Here is a 14,573-nt window from a genome sequence, read left to right as displayed (position 1 = left end):
TCTAGACCCAGTCTGCTGTAGGCATTAATATTTTCCCAAAAATCTACCAAGTTTCAATACCGGGAATAATTCATATTTATCCACAGAGTCCTGGGAAATACCTAATTTAAGTGCCTATTAAAAAGCATTTATAACCAACGGTTGCTATGCCAGGGTTCTCCTAAAATAAGATTATTGCTGCAGCTACTATGTAAAGATTTCACAGCAAATGAAACTTATATTTAGTCATGATACAGTAACTTTGATCGCCAGTGATGTTGTCAATTGCGAAACAGAACATTCATAAATTTCGAGCTTTATCATGTTCCTCAATTAATTCAGTGATTTTCAGCAGTAGGCCTATGCTATTTCCACAGAGCACACTCAGGACACAAGTAGGCAGAGATGCTCTGATACCGCAGGATCAGGCTGCCAGAGAGAAACTGGCCGCTTATACAGAAGGCACGACAAGCGGGAAAGGAGGCTGGGTTCAAGGGCCCACCCGCGTTTATCGAAGGAAGAATTATTACTGGGTAACTCTGTTGACATTAACCAAATTGGAACTGTGAGTACTACCATGAGTACAGTTAATGTACTGCCACGAATATATGTACCGTTTGAACTACAACTGATGAACAAAAAGTTAATCGATGTGTTATTCTGTTAACCACCGCTACCTCAGCTGAGCGTAGTTTTCGTCGGAGTAATCCTCTCTAGATTCACTGTTTTTGTTTTATTGTTCACATTAATACTTGTGTTATCTAATTTGTGTTCTTCCTTTTTTAATGCAGGAGTTCGTTTTGAATTCACTCAATATCGTTAGTCTGAATGCTAGGGGTTTGAGAAATCCTACAAAAAGGAAAGCTTTATTTTTTTTTTACTGTAAAAGCAGTAACGCAGATTTTGTCCTTCAGGAAACTCATTCGGGTGAAAGTGATTTGAAATTTTAGAAAGCACAATGGGGAGATATGGCCTATTTCAGTCATGGATCAAATCATTCTGCTGGTGTTTTGACACTTATTCACAAGTTTAAAGGTGACATTCTAGAATCCACATCTTCACAAGACGGCCGATGGGTCATAGTAACTATTAAACATGACAATGCTATTTTCATCATCTGTAATGTATATGGACATAACACATGCGCCTAATAAGACCCTTGTACCCAATTTACCAAGAAAGTACAGGATTTAAGCAACAAATACTCAGAGGCCTTTGTAATTATTTCAGGGGATTTTAATGAAACACCTGATGCATCTGCTGATCGTTTTGCTCCTAGAATGAGTCAAAACCCTCAAAATAGTAACATTATCATTACATTATGCAAGGATCTCTGTGTTGAGGATGCCTGGCGTTATTTCAATCCGGATGCTAAGTGTTATACCTGAACCAACAAAACTACGTCACGTAAATCTAGAATAGATGTATTCCTCATTTCCCCTTTTTTGTTACAATTTGTTATAAATGTAGATCATCAGTTGGCTCCCTTTTCTGATGATCACTTGATTTCCCTGAATTTACAAGCTACTAAAAAATCAAAAGGTTCTCGAGGATATTGGAAATTAAACAACACACTTCTTGTGTGGAATTCTATAGACAGTTTTGGGAGTTACTAGAAGACCTGATTTTCAATATGTTTCAAGATTGCATTAAAAATGGGGAAATGGTCTCCACTATGAAACGGGGCCTTTTTTCAATGATCCCGAAGCCCGATAAAGACCCTTCTCTCATTGACAATTTGGAGACCAATTACTTTATTAAATGTTGATTACAAATTGATTGCTCTGGTTTATGCCAAAATATTAAAGAAAGGAATAGATACCAGTATAAATGAGACTCAAACCGGATTTATGAAGGGCCATCACATAAGCTCTAACATTATTTTAGTCTTGGACCTTGTAAATTATTCAGAAGCAATTGACTCAGATGCGGTTGTCCTATATAAAGCCTTTGACACAATTGAACATGAATTTCTCTTTAAGTCTCTTAAACTTTTGAGATTTGGTAAAAATTGTATTAAAGTAATTCGAATGTTTTACAAAGATATAAATAGTTCTGTGCTACTAAACCTTAATACTTCCAAAAGATTCCGTATCAACAGAAGTGTACGACAGGGATGCGCAAGTTCGCCATTTTTATTCATTTTGGTTGTGGAACTTCTATCTCTAGATATTTTGAATAATGCACATGTGTATAGTTTAACCATTTTTAACAAAGAAATCAAAATCTCCCAAATCAACCCAAGAGACAAGACCAGGTCACCCATGCCCTTAATACTATAACTGCATTTTCTATTGCAACAGGATTAATGTTGAATGTTTCTAAATGTGAATCTTGTGTTTATTTGACTCTAATGATAAAGACATAGAACATATTTCTGTAAAGGACTGTGTTAAATATTTAGGAATACATCTGTCAAAAAAAACACTTAGTCAGACAATATTTGAATTTCTCTCCTAAAATTAAGAGAACTAAAAATGTATTTAATAATTGGCTACAAAGAAATCTTTCTATACTTGGGAGAGTACTTCTGTCCAAGGCAGAGGGACTGTCTCGTTTTGTGTACCCCTCATTATCGTTATGTGGTAAATCCAGCTACTTGTAAAGAGATCAATAAGACCTTTCTTGACTTCATCTGGAAAATTAAGTCTCACAAACTAAATAAATCTGTCCTTTCTAACAAAAGACCTGAAGGCGGTCTAGAAGTGTTGGATTTTTGTTGACATAAATAACACTTTCAAGATAAACTGGTTGAAAAATGTTTGATCAATACTGATTCAATATGGTATTTCCTTCCAAATAATGTGTTCAATAACTTTTGTTATTGACCAAATACTTATTTTCCACCATAATTTGCAAATAAATTCATAAAAAATCCTACAATGTGATTTTCTGGATTTTTTTCCTCATTTTGTCTGTCATAGTTGAAGTGTACCTATGATGAAAATTACAGGCCTCTCTCATCTTTTTAAGTGGGAGAACTTGCACAATTGGTGGCTGACTAAATACTTTTTTGCCCCACTGTATGTAAACTAACACATGCGCAGAAAGTGATACGACTGTTTACCTCTGGGGAAGAGGCGTCCTGGGTGTTGGAACCTTTAAAAAAAGTGAAAACAACCATACTGCAAAGAATTCCAGTACAGTACAACTGATATTTCTGGTTCCTCCCCATTGTTAAAGTGAAAGACAGACAATGTATTGCATTAATGGCAGTCGGGTAAGTTGGCCTGCTCTGAGAATTATTTTACTGATAATGACCAAAATACAAAGTATTCCTGTACTGATCTTTTTGATTCCTCCCCTGTGTGTGTGAAAAGCAGTTAAAATCTGGCACTTCTGTGTATAAATAGCTAATTTACATCTTTGGGCAGCCCCCCCAAAAAACGGCGTGATCTTCCTGTCCGGGTTGGCGCCCCCCCTTGGGTTGTGCCGTGGTGGAGATCTTTGTGGGCTATACTCGGCCTTGTCTCAGGATGGTAAGTTGGTGGTTGAAGATATCCCTCTAGTGGTGTGGGGCGCTGTGCTTTGGCAAAGTGGGTGGGGTTATATCCTGCCTGTTTGGCCCTGTCCGGGGTTATCATCGGATGGGGCCACAGTGTCTCCTGACCCCTCGTGTTTCAGCCTCCAGTATTTATGCTGCAGTCGTTTGTGTCGTGGGGCTAGGGTCAGTCTGTTATATCTGGAGTACTTCTCCTGTCTTATTCGGTGTCCTGTTTGAATTTGAGTATGCTCTCTCTAATTCTCTCTTTCTCTCTTTCTTTCTCTCTCGGAGGACCTGAGCCCTAGGACCATGCCTCAGGACTACCTGGCATGATGACTCCTTGCTGTCCCCAGTCCACCTGGCCGTGCTGCTGCTCCTGTTTCAACTGTTCTGCCTGCGGCTATGGAACCCTGACCTGTTCACCGGACATGCTATCTGTCCCAGACCTGCTGTTTTCAACTCTCTAGAGACAGCAGGAGCGGTAGAGATACTCTTAATGATTGGCTATGAAAAGCCAACTGACATTTACTCCTGAGGTGCTGACTTGTTGCACCCTCGACAACTACAGTGATTATTATTATTTGACCATGCTGGTCATTTTGACCATGTTCTGTTATAATCTCCACCCAGCACAGCCAGAAGAGGACTGGCCACCCCTCATAGCCTGGTTCCTCTCTAGGTTTCTTCCTATGTTTTGGCCTTTCTAGGGAGTTTTTCCTAGCCACCGTGCTTCTACACCTGCACTGCTTGCTGTTTGGGGTTTCAGGCTGGGTTTCTGTACAGCACTTTGAGATATCAGCTGATGTAAGAAGGGCTATATAAATAAATTTGATTTGATTTGACATTACTTCACCTCCCCCACAGTGCGAGGAAGCGTTATGCTGAAGGATATCTGCTGGCGATGGAGTCGTCGTTCATGTGTTTGATCCTCTGCTCCAGCCAGGTCTTCTGGCTGTCCAGCTTCTTCTCTTGCTCCTCCAGCTCACACAGCTAGGCCTTCAGCACCTCTACCTGCTCCACCACCTCCGCTGTCTGGCAGCCCAAGTTCTCCCCTCTGGGACAGGATGGAAGGGGTTTGAATGGGAGTGTTTGTGCATAGGGCATTCGGATGTGTTGCATGGAAATGAACACCATCCAGTGACTTCATTAAGCCTGATGACAAAAAGCTTGACTCACCTCCACTGAATGATGTTCTTGGTTTTCTTCTCGATGAGCCCCATTCCCTCCAGCACGTTGGTGATGTCATAGATCCTCCCCTTCTGTCTCACTGCCAATCTGTCTGCAGCCTGTCAATGGACACGGCAGACTAGACGATACTGACAGACACCTGAATCAACCTTTTAATGGACTTTACTGAGAAAACTAATCTAGATGAAAACTGAACAGTCGCAATACATTGGGGGGAAAATAAGAAAAACCATGTAAACACAATGAAGCTGTTTTGGCCTGCAGAGGTTCCCCCTCCCCTCGGTCTCTACCCTGTCCCCCAGCCCTTTGACACACCACATCTCTGACCACAGGATGGCGCCACTGCAGAGGCACAATGAGGATCTTACACCCTCCTCCACCCCACCAGCCATACACATGGGTAAGGACTACTAGGCCATTCACTCAGAGTTCACAGTCATTTGTAATAATGACTGTGATATTCTACAAGTGAATGGTGGTGGTATCTTAGCGTGTAGTAATCTAAGGAATGAAGGGACTTTTTTAAAAGAGGGTTAAGATGATCGTTGTTATCGTATCTAAAATCAACGAGAGTGGTTGACAGAATTGGAGCAATGTCAAGTCTGCAGCATTTCTCTATGCTCATAGTTGTCAGGCTACTGTTAACTCCTTTTGTCCCTCTTCCACTGCGACACAGCAGTTGTTAGTCGGCATTGCAACGGGCGTCCAGCACTAGCAAGGGGTTCTGGGAGGACACTCAGGCCAGGAGCTCCAGTCCATGCTTGAAATGGAGATTAAGGAGGAGAGAGAGGGTGAGGGAGGGAGGTTAAAGGGGAGGTGAGGTTCTGAAGGGCGGCAGGGTAGCCTAGTGATTAGAGCTTTGGACTAGTAACCGAAAGGTTGCAAGTTCAAATCCCCGAGCTGACAAGGTACAAATCTGTCGTTCTGCCCCTGAACAGGCAGTTAACCCACTGTTCCTAGGCCGTCATTGAAAATAAGAATTTGTTCTTAACTGACTTGCCTAGTTAAATAAAGGTTAAAAAAAAAATAATAATACAGGAGACCAGCTGAAGGAGGAGAGAGAATGTGAAGGAGGGATTAGGGTTTGAGGGGGAGAAGGGGAAGTTGGCTGCCTGCTGAAGCTCAATACAGGAGACCAGCTGAAGGAGGAGAGAGAGGGTTCAATGGGGGAGGGGAAGTGGGCAGCCTGCTGAAATGAACCGACACCTGAGACCAAATGAAGGAGGCAGTGGAGGGTTGGAGGATGAGGATGGGCGTCTGGAACTTGGAGGGAGGCCAACTCCTGGGTTTGGGAGGGAGCTGAGGGCTGTCCATGTAGTAAAACAGCGTTACTCCCTGTGTGGTGTTCTTACAGAGAGATATTTTCTGTGTCCTTTAGGTGTGGCTGACCTAATAGATGAGCTGATGTCATATGATGGTAGTAGAGCTGAGAGTCTAAAGATAAGTAAGCATGCCCTATCCCACTGGACAAGAGCAATACCTCTGTAAGAAGTCTGTTTATTGACTACAGCTCAGCATTCAACACCATACTATCCTCCAAGCTCATCATTAAGCTTGAGGCCCTGGGTCTCAACCTCGACCTGTACAATTGGGTCCTGGACTTCCTGAAAGGCCGCCCCCAGGTGGTAAAGGTAGGAAACAACATCTCCACTTTGCTGATCCTCAACACTTGGGGCCCCACAAGGGTGTGTGCTCAGCCGCCTCCTGTACTCCCTGTTCACCCATGACTACGTAGCCATGCACGCCTCCAACTCGATCATCAAGTTTGCAGACGACACAACAGTAGTAGGCTTGACCACCAACAACAACAAGACAGCCTATAGGGAGGAGGTGAGGGCACTCGGAGTGTGGTGTCAGGAAAATAACCTCTCACTCAACATCAACAAAGCAAAGGAGATGATTGTGGACTCCAGAGGGAGCAGCAGAGGGAGCACCCACCTATCCACATCAATGGGACAGCAATGGAGAAGGTGGAACGCTTTAAGTTCCTCGGCGTACACATCACAGACAAACTGAAATGGTCCACCCACACAGACAGTGTGGTGAAGAAGGCGCAACAGCTCCTCTTCAACCTCAGGAGGCTGAAGAAATTTGGCTTGTCACCTAAAACCCTCACAAACTTTTACAGATGCACAATTGATAGCATCCTATCGGGCTGTATCACCGCCTGGTACGGCAACTGCACCGCCCACAACCACAGGGCTCTCCAGAGAGTGGTGCGGTCTGCACAACACATCACCGGGGGCAAACTACCTGCCCTCCAGGACACCTACACCACCCGATGTCACAGGAAGGCCAAAAAGATCATCAAGGACAACAACCACCCGAGCCACTGCCTGTTCACTACGCTACCATCCAGAAGGTGAGGTCAGTACAAGTGCATCAAAGCTGGGACCGAGAGACTGAAAAACAGCTTCTATCTCAAGGCCTTCAGACTGTTAAACATCACTAACACAGAGAGGCTGCTGCCTACATACAGACTTGAAATCGTAGGCCACTTTAATAAATGGAACACTAGTCACTTTATTAATGCCACTTATGTAAACATTATTAATCTTGCAATACTCATCCCATATGTATATACTGTATTTTATACCATCTATTGCATTTTGCCTATGCCGCTCGGTCATTGCTCATCCATATATTTATATGTACATATTCTTATTCTATCCCTTTACTTAGATTTGTGTGTATTAGGCAGTTGTGGAATTGTTAGGTTACTTGTTGATATTGCTGCACTGTCAGAACTAGAAGCACAAGCATTTTGCCTCACTTAATAACATCTGCTAACCATGTGTATGTGACCAATCAAATTTGATTTGATTAGAGCTGAGAGTCTAAAGATAATATGATGGTATGCATTAGAGCTGAGAGTCTAAAGATAATATGATGGTATGCATTAGAGCTGAGAGTCTAAAGATAATATGATGATAAGCATTAGAGCTGAGAGTCTAAATATCATATCAAGCTGTTCTCAATATAGTCTCTCCAAAGACCTACAATACGAATGTTTGACAAAGTGTGAAATTTGAATATTTTTGTGTTAGTGTTCCCTCTGCTGTGGCTGTCTCCCAATGCAGGGGTGGACTACAACTTCAACCTGGACGACAATGAAGGAGTCTGTGATCTGTTTGAGGTCCAGATCCTCAATTATTGAGCGTCATGTTTGTGCAATCAGCAGGGTGTTTCTTTACTTTTCCCTAACTTAGCGGAGGTTCTTCTCAGTTCATAGTGCACTGCCTATTCTGAAGAGAATGGTTGCACTCCTAATCATATCTCATTGGTATCAACCCTGAACACGTGACATGTCCTCAACCCCTAGATATTAGCCAGCTATTATGGCATATTCTTCCCATCCACCAGTCCTCTCTAGCTATGACTCTACCAGCCATTTCTATCTGTCCAAATGTGAATTAAGAAAAATGTAGAAGCTGAATGCATCTGCCATAGAATGATGATTTGATCTGCTGTAAGACAATTATTGGTCTGAATTGTCATAGACCAAAATGGAGGGCCTTCTATTAAAACCAGGAGTCACAATGCTCAAATGGGGGCCGTGACTGAAGTTTATCATTCATGTGAGGGGAATACATCAAGTGTACAGACCGTAATATTTGATGGTCAGGTGAAGGAAAACTCTGTTACATTCTAGAGGAAGATGGACAGATATACAGTTAGTGCCTGAGTGGAAGCCCCTATGTTGTGCAATGCATCTTATGGGGTTGTTGTTGGCTAACCAGCCTTCCATTGCACTTCTTTTGGTGCATCTTTGCATTGTCTTTTTGGATAACTGAAGTGTTTTCCACAACTGAATCAAATTCCATTGATGCCAGTGTTTTCTATTTCTTTAGATACATTTGCTATTTAACACTACTAATAGTCATATGTGATAATAGTGTTCAGTACGGATACGGACACAGTTAGTGTTGTTTCCGGTCATGGAGATGATTGTTGATACAGTGTGACTATATCTAGACCAGGATGTCTGTAGTTACGTCTGGTAGCATTGATGCTCACTAACGCAATGTCTTCCTCCACCATGCAATGTGAAATGTCTTTCTAAACTCGATTATTACTCAGTTTCTTATTGAACTGGAGGCCCGACTCGGTATGGATTTTACTTTTTTTGTTTTGCTACGTAAAAAAGGTGACAGCCAATATTTTTGTATTTTGTTATTTCCAGTGCCTTCAGAAAGTATTCATACCCCTTGACCTATCCCACATTTTGTTGTTACATGAATTCAAAATGGATAAAATAATATTCACCCATCTACACACAACACCCCATAATGACAAAGAGAAAACATGTTTTTAGAAATGTTTGTAATGTGTCATTTTGCTAAGCAACCCCCAGTGTATATTGGCCTTGTGTTTTAGGTTATTGTCCTGCTGTCTCGACTATCACCGAAGGTGGCTCCCCTTCCCGTTCGGGTGGCGCTCAGCGATCGTCGTCACCGTAAACCGTCACCGGTTTACTAGCTGCCTTTTCCCCTTTTCGTTTCGTTTGGTCTACTTGGTTTCACCTGTTCCTTGTTTGGGGGTTTGGGTTGGGTTATTAAGGTCAGTTGGCCCGCCTGTGTGTGTGTGGGCTTGTTTGCTGTTTTTGGTTCAGGAGTGTCCTTTTCATTTATGTCCCCTTACAGCGTGTGCACCGGTGTTGTACATTTAGGAGTGTTTTACGCCTGTGTTCGGCGTTACCCTCTTTTTGTTTGCTGTTGGTCCGGAATAAATGGTTTTCCGAATCCTCTGCTCTCTGTGCCTGACTCCACACCCATCACTCTTCTAAGCCTGACACCTGCTGAAAGGTGAATTTGCCTTCCAGTGTCTGTTTTCTTCTAGGATTTTGCACATGCTTTTATCTCTATTCCATTTATTTTTATCCAAAAAACTCCCTTGCCGATGACAAGCATACCCATAACATGATGCAGCCACCACCTGTTACTTGTAGATATGATGTGTGGGATTTGCCCCAAACATACCACTTTGTATACATGACAACCAGTTAATGTATTTGCCAAATTTTCTTGCAGAATTCCTTAAATGTCAGGAATTGTGAAAAACTGAGTTTACATACACCTTAGCCAAATACATTTAAACTTCCGACTTCAACTGTGTCACAATTCCTGACGTTTAATCCTTGTAAAGATTCCCTGTCGTAGGTCAGTTAGGATCACCACTTTATCTTAAGAATGTGAAATGTCAGAATAATTGTAGAGAGAATGATTTATTTCAGCTTTTAATTCTTTCATCACATCCTCAGTGGGTCAGAAGTTTACATACACTCAATTAGTATTTTGTAGCATTGCCTTTAAGTTGTTTAACTTGGGTCAAGCGTTTCGGGTAGCCTTCCACAAGCTTCCCACAATGAGTTGGGTGAATTTTGGCCCATTCCTCCTGACAGAGCTGGTGTAACTGAGTCAGGTGTGTAGGCCGCCTTGCTCGCACATGCTTTTTCAGTTATGCCCACAAATGTTCTATAGGATTGAGGTCAGGGCTTTGTAATGGCCACTCCAATACCTTGATTTTGTTGTCCTTTGAAAGTATGCAACTTTGGAAGTATGCTTGGGGTCATTGTCCATTTGGAAGATCCATTTGCGACCAAGCTTTAACTTGCTGACTGATGTCTTGAGATGTTGCTTCAATATATCCACATCATTTTCTTTCCTCATGATGCCATCTATTTTGTGAAGTGCACCAGTCCCTCCTGCAGCAAAGCACCCCCACAACATGATGCTGCCACCCCCGTGCTTCACGGCTGGGATGGTGTTCTTCGGCTTGCAAGACTCCCCCTTTTTCTTTGTCCCCATGTGCAGTTGCAAACCGTAGTCTTGCTTTCGTAAGGCGTTTTTGGAGCAGTGACTTCTTCTTTGCTGAGCGGCCTTACAGGTTATGTTGATATAGATCTCGTTTTACTGTGGATATAGATACTTTTTACCTGTTTCCTCCAGCATCTTCACAGGGTCCTTTGCTGTTGTTCTGGGATTGATTTGCACTTTTCGCACCAAAGTACGTTCATCTCTAGGAGACAGAACGCATCTCCTTCCTGAACGGTATGATGGCTGCGTGCTCCCATGGTGTTTGTACTTGCGTACTATTGTTTGTACAGATGAACGTGGTACCTTCAGGCGTTTGGAAATTGCTCCCAAGGATGAACCAGACTTGTGGAGGTCTACACATTTTTTGAGGTCTTGGTTGATTTCTTTTGATTTTCCCATGATGTCAAGCAAAGAGGCACTGAGTTTGGAGGTAGGTCTTGAAATGCATCCCCAGGTACAATTGACTCAAATGATGTCAATTAGTAAAATAATTATATTATTAATTGATTGATTATGACTTTTCAAATCACCCAGTATTGCTATCTGCTATCTACTGGCCAAATCTGTCTCTCTCTCTCTTTCCACCTTCATCCTCTGTCTCTCTCTCTCTTTCCACCTTCATCCTCTGTCTCTCTCTCTCTCTCTCTCCCCCCTCATCCTCTGTCTCTCTCTCTCTCTCCCCCTCATTCTCTGTCTCTCTCTCTCTCCCCCCTCATTCTCTGTCTCTCTCATTCTCCCCCCCCTCATCCTCTGTCTGTCTCTCTCTCTCCCCCCCTCATCCTCTGTCTCTCTCTCTCTCTCCCCCTCATCCTCTGTCTCTCTCTCTCTCTCCCCCCTCTGTCTCTCTCTCTCTCTCCCCCCTCATTCTATGTCTCTCTCTCCCCCTCATTCTCTCTCTCTCTCTCTCCCCCCTCATTCTCTCTCTCTCCCCCCCCTCATTCTCTCTCTCTCTCTCTCTCATTCTCTCTCTCTCTCTCATTCTCTCTCTCTCTTCATCCTCTGTCTCTCTCTCTCTTCTCCCCTTCCCCTCTTCATCCTCTGTCATCTCTGTCTCTCTCCCCCCCTTCATCCTCTGTCTGTCTCTGTCTCTGTCAACCTCTCTCCCCTTACTCTCTTAGCCCCCCCCCTCTCTCTCTCAAAAAGTAACACCCTCCTTGTTATGTGCTATGAGTCTGAGATCCCAAAAGGAGGATCCGGAGCAGTAGGTGACCATTAGCTTTCTGCAGGAGAGGAGACAAGCAAAGGAGGTAAGGCTTATTTATTTTTGAAGGATTGGCTGATTTGTGGAAAAAGTGTTCCTGGCAGTGACATTGTGAAGCTGGTTAGTGGTTAATATGTTCCTTAGCAAGCCAAAGCATCTGTCTACAGATTAATATATTGTTGAATGTGGTGAGAGCGGTACATTTTGCGATACAGTGTAAAGAAACAAAGACAGCTTGTCCAGGGCATAATATGTTGTTTCCAAATGCAAAGTTTAAATTCAGGTGAATGTGTAGGCTTTATTTATTTTCTCAGGGGACTGTCTTTGCATAGGCTTTCTTTCTTTTTAGTGTCAGTCATTATTGGTCTAGCACCGGTGAGAAAGTTGGGGATGGTGAATGAAACCGATATTACAGGTTTCCTATGACATTTCTGTTTCTATTTATTTTAACTCCCCCTATAGTGTGCTGTATATGCATGTGAATATCCATGAGACACAGGAGTTGAACCCCACCTTTCTGCCTGTATGAGTAACTCGGTAGATTCCATTCACACGATTTACTGCCCCCAATGTTATCACAAACCTTACGAGGTCAAAGACTCAACAAAAAGAGATGGGATGGATTGCACTAATGGAATTCAAAAAGCATCTCCATCTGGACCTGTGGAATGTGTGTGTGCGTGTGTGCCTGCGTGTGTGTGTACTGGCTCAGAGACCACATAGCGATCATGTTTTTGATCAAAGCGGAGGGAAAAGCAGGGAGATAGGAAAGTGCCTGTGGCTCAACACTCTGTCTCTGGTCTTCATATGCTCACTCTCTGCTTGTTGTAATTCTTGTTATTTTATGCCTTAAATTTGATTTTACTCTGTCTGTTTTGCTGTGAAGTCCATGTACATTTTAAATGCACTTTCAATAAAAGGTGCAATTGAAAAAAGTGCACTATTTAGTCCAGTTAACTAAAAGCGTTGGATCTTATTTGCCCAGGTACTGTCGCAGGAAAATAATCTTGTTGCTTGATCTGTGGTTAGGCTATTAGCTGGTCAAAATTAGGCTACATTCAGTGATTGTCTTGGGCAGGAGCTCACCAGAGCTGACCCCGGCACCTCAAATGTTCTACTGCTTGAGGTCCTGTTCCTCTTCTAGAATATTAGATCAAAAGTAGATCAGTCCAAGTCAAGCACTGGCTACATGAAAGGTGCAATACTGTTAATATAACTGTGTGTTAGTGCGGGCTTTTGTGAATTTCTTTAAATCATGAAGCTCATCGACATTTGCAGGAACATTTTCAGCAAAAGAAAAATGATCAAAATAAGATCCTACACCTGTGGGAAAAGCATTTCAGTAATCAGAAAGGATCTAGCATGAAATCACTAGTAGATTCATGCTCGACTCTGTAGCTCAAAACCACATTTTGTTTCTACACCAACCCTTGGGTGTGACACCAACTGTTGTCCCCACATGTGGTTAACAATGACCCGGGGACATTGAGGTTTTTACATTCCTTCTATTTTACTTTCACTTTCAATAAAGTTTGATTCAATTTGAATTTGCTGCACAGACTATTGACTCTCGGTACACCATCCTAATCCTCCTGCTCTGTCCTACAGATACAGATATCCCTCCACCATGGATCTGGTCGAGGACTACGATTACTATGACAACCTAACCCTGAACTACAGCTATGAGGACTACCACACTGTGTGTGAGAAGGCTGACGTGCGCTCCTTCGCTGGACTCTTCCTCCCTGTGGTGTACTCAGTCTGTGTGGCAGTTGGGCTAGCCGGGAACTCCCTGGTGCTATCTGTCTACGCCTATCATAAACGTCTGAGGAGAACCATGATGGACGCCTTCCTAGTCCACCTGGCCGTAGCCGACCTCCTCCTCCTCCTAACCCTGCCCTTTTGGGCTGCAGACGCGGCGCGGGGCTGGGAGCTGGGCCAGCCTCTCTGTAAGCTAGTCTCTGCCTGCTACACCATCAACTTCACCTGCTGCATGCTGCTGCTTGCCTGTGTTAGCATAGACCGCTACCTAGCATCTATTAGAGCGGAGGGAAGGAACCAGGGAAGGCTAGGCAGGGTCTTCACCCGGGCTCACTATGGGAAGGTCTGCCTGGGGGTGTGGGCTGTGGCTTTCCTCCTGGGTCTTCCAGACCTGCTGTTCTCCACGGTGAGCAAGACCTCCGGGAGAAGGGTCTGTTTGGCTGTCTACCCACCCAGTCTGGCCCAGGAGGTCAAGGCCTGCCTAGAGATGGTGGAGGTGCTGTTGGGATTCCTGGTGCCGCTCCTGGTGATGGCGTGGTGTTACTTTAACGTTGGGCGTGCATTGGGGCGACTCCCAGTGGAGAGTAGGGGGAGGAGGCTGAGCGCTATCCGGGTGTTACTGGTCGTGGTGGGGGTGTTCGTGGTCACCCAGCTGCCCTACAACGCTGTGAAGATATGCCGGGCAATGGACTCTACCTACACGCTGGTGACCCACTGCGGTGTGAGTAAGGCCCTGGACCGGGTGGCGCAGGTCACTGAGAGCCTGGCTCTGACCCACTGCTGTCTCAACCCACTACTCTACGCCTTCCTAGGGTCCTCCTTTAGAAAACATGTACTGAAAGCAGCCAAGGCATTTGGAGGAAGGACAAGGAGAAGGGAGGAGCAAGCTGTGGAGATGTCCTTCAACAACTCTCATGCCGCCTCACAGGAGACGAGTGCCTTCTCCATATGAGAGAGAGACAGAGACAGATAGAGGGAGAGAGAGAGGGGGGGCAGAAAGTGTCTCACCTTGTTATCACAAGATTTGATCACTTGATCAATTGTTTTGCAATTATTTGTTAAATATCTGCTGCTATGGAACTATTGAGTCAAATCAGGGGAAGCTAGCCTGGTCCCAATCTGCAATGACCCCTGGGAAAGCGAC

The 14,573-nt window shown here is 43.8% G+C and overlaps 1 protein-coding gene across 1 annotated transcript in view; it reads left to right on the top strand.

Annotated features, from left to right (window-relative positions):
- Positions 1-11,611: 11,611 nt before the first annotated feature.
- The window catches only part of LOC112226487 (atypical chemokine receptor 4-like), a 3,203-nt gene continuing 241 nt past the window's right edge, over positions 11,612-14,573 (top strand). Inside the window, exons 1-2 of the mRNA XM_024390845.2 lie at positions 11,612-11,714; positions 13,277-14,573. The exon at positions 13,277-14,573 is cut by the window's right edge and continues 241 nt beyond it. Coding sequence (XP_024246613.1) covers positions 13,296-14,381 — 1,086 coding nt within the window. The 5' untranslated portion in view covers positions 11,612-11,714; positions 13,277-13,295 and the 3' untranslated portion in view covers positions 14,382-14,573. The remainder of the gene's footprint in view (positions 11,715-13,276) is intronic.

This window comes from Oncorhynchus tshawytscha, linkage group LG28 (assembly GCF_018296145.1).
Source record: "Oncorhynchus tshawytscha isolate Ot180627B linkage group LG28, Otsh_v2.0, whole genome shotgun sequence".
Lineage (NCBI taxonomy): Eukaryota > Metazoa > Chordata > Actinopteri > Salmoniformes > Salmonidae > Oncorhynchus > Oncorhynchus tshawytscha.
The sequence above is the reverse complement of the archived record's forward strand: the minus strand, read 5'-3'. Positions and strand labels throughout refer to the sequence as shown.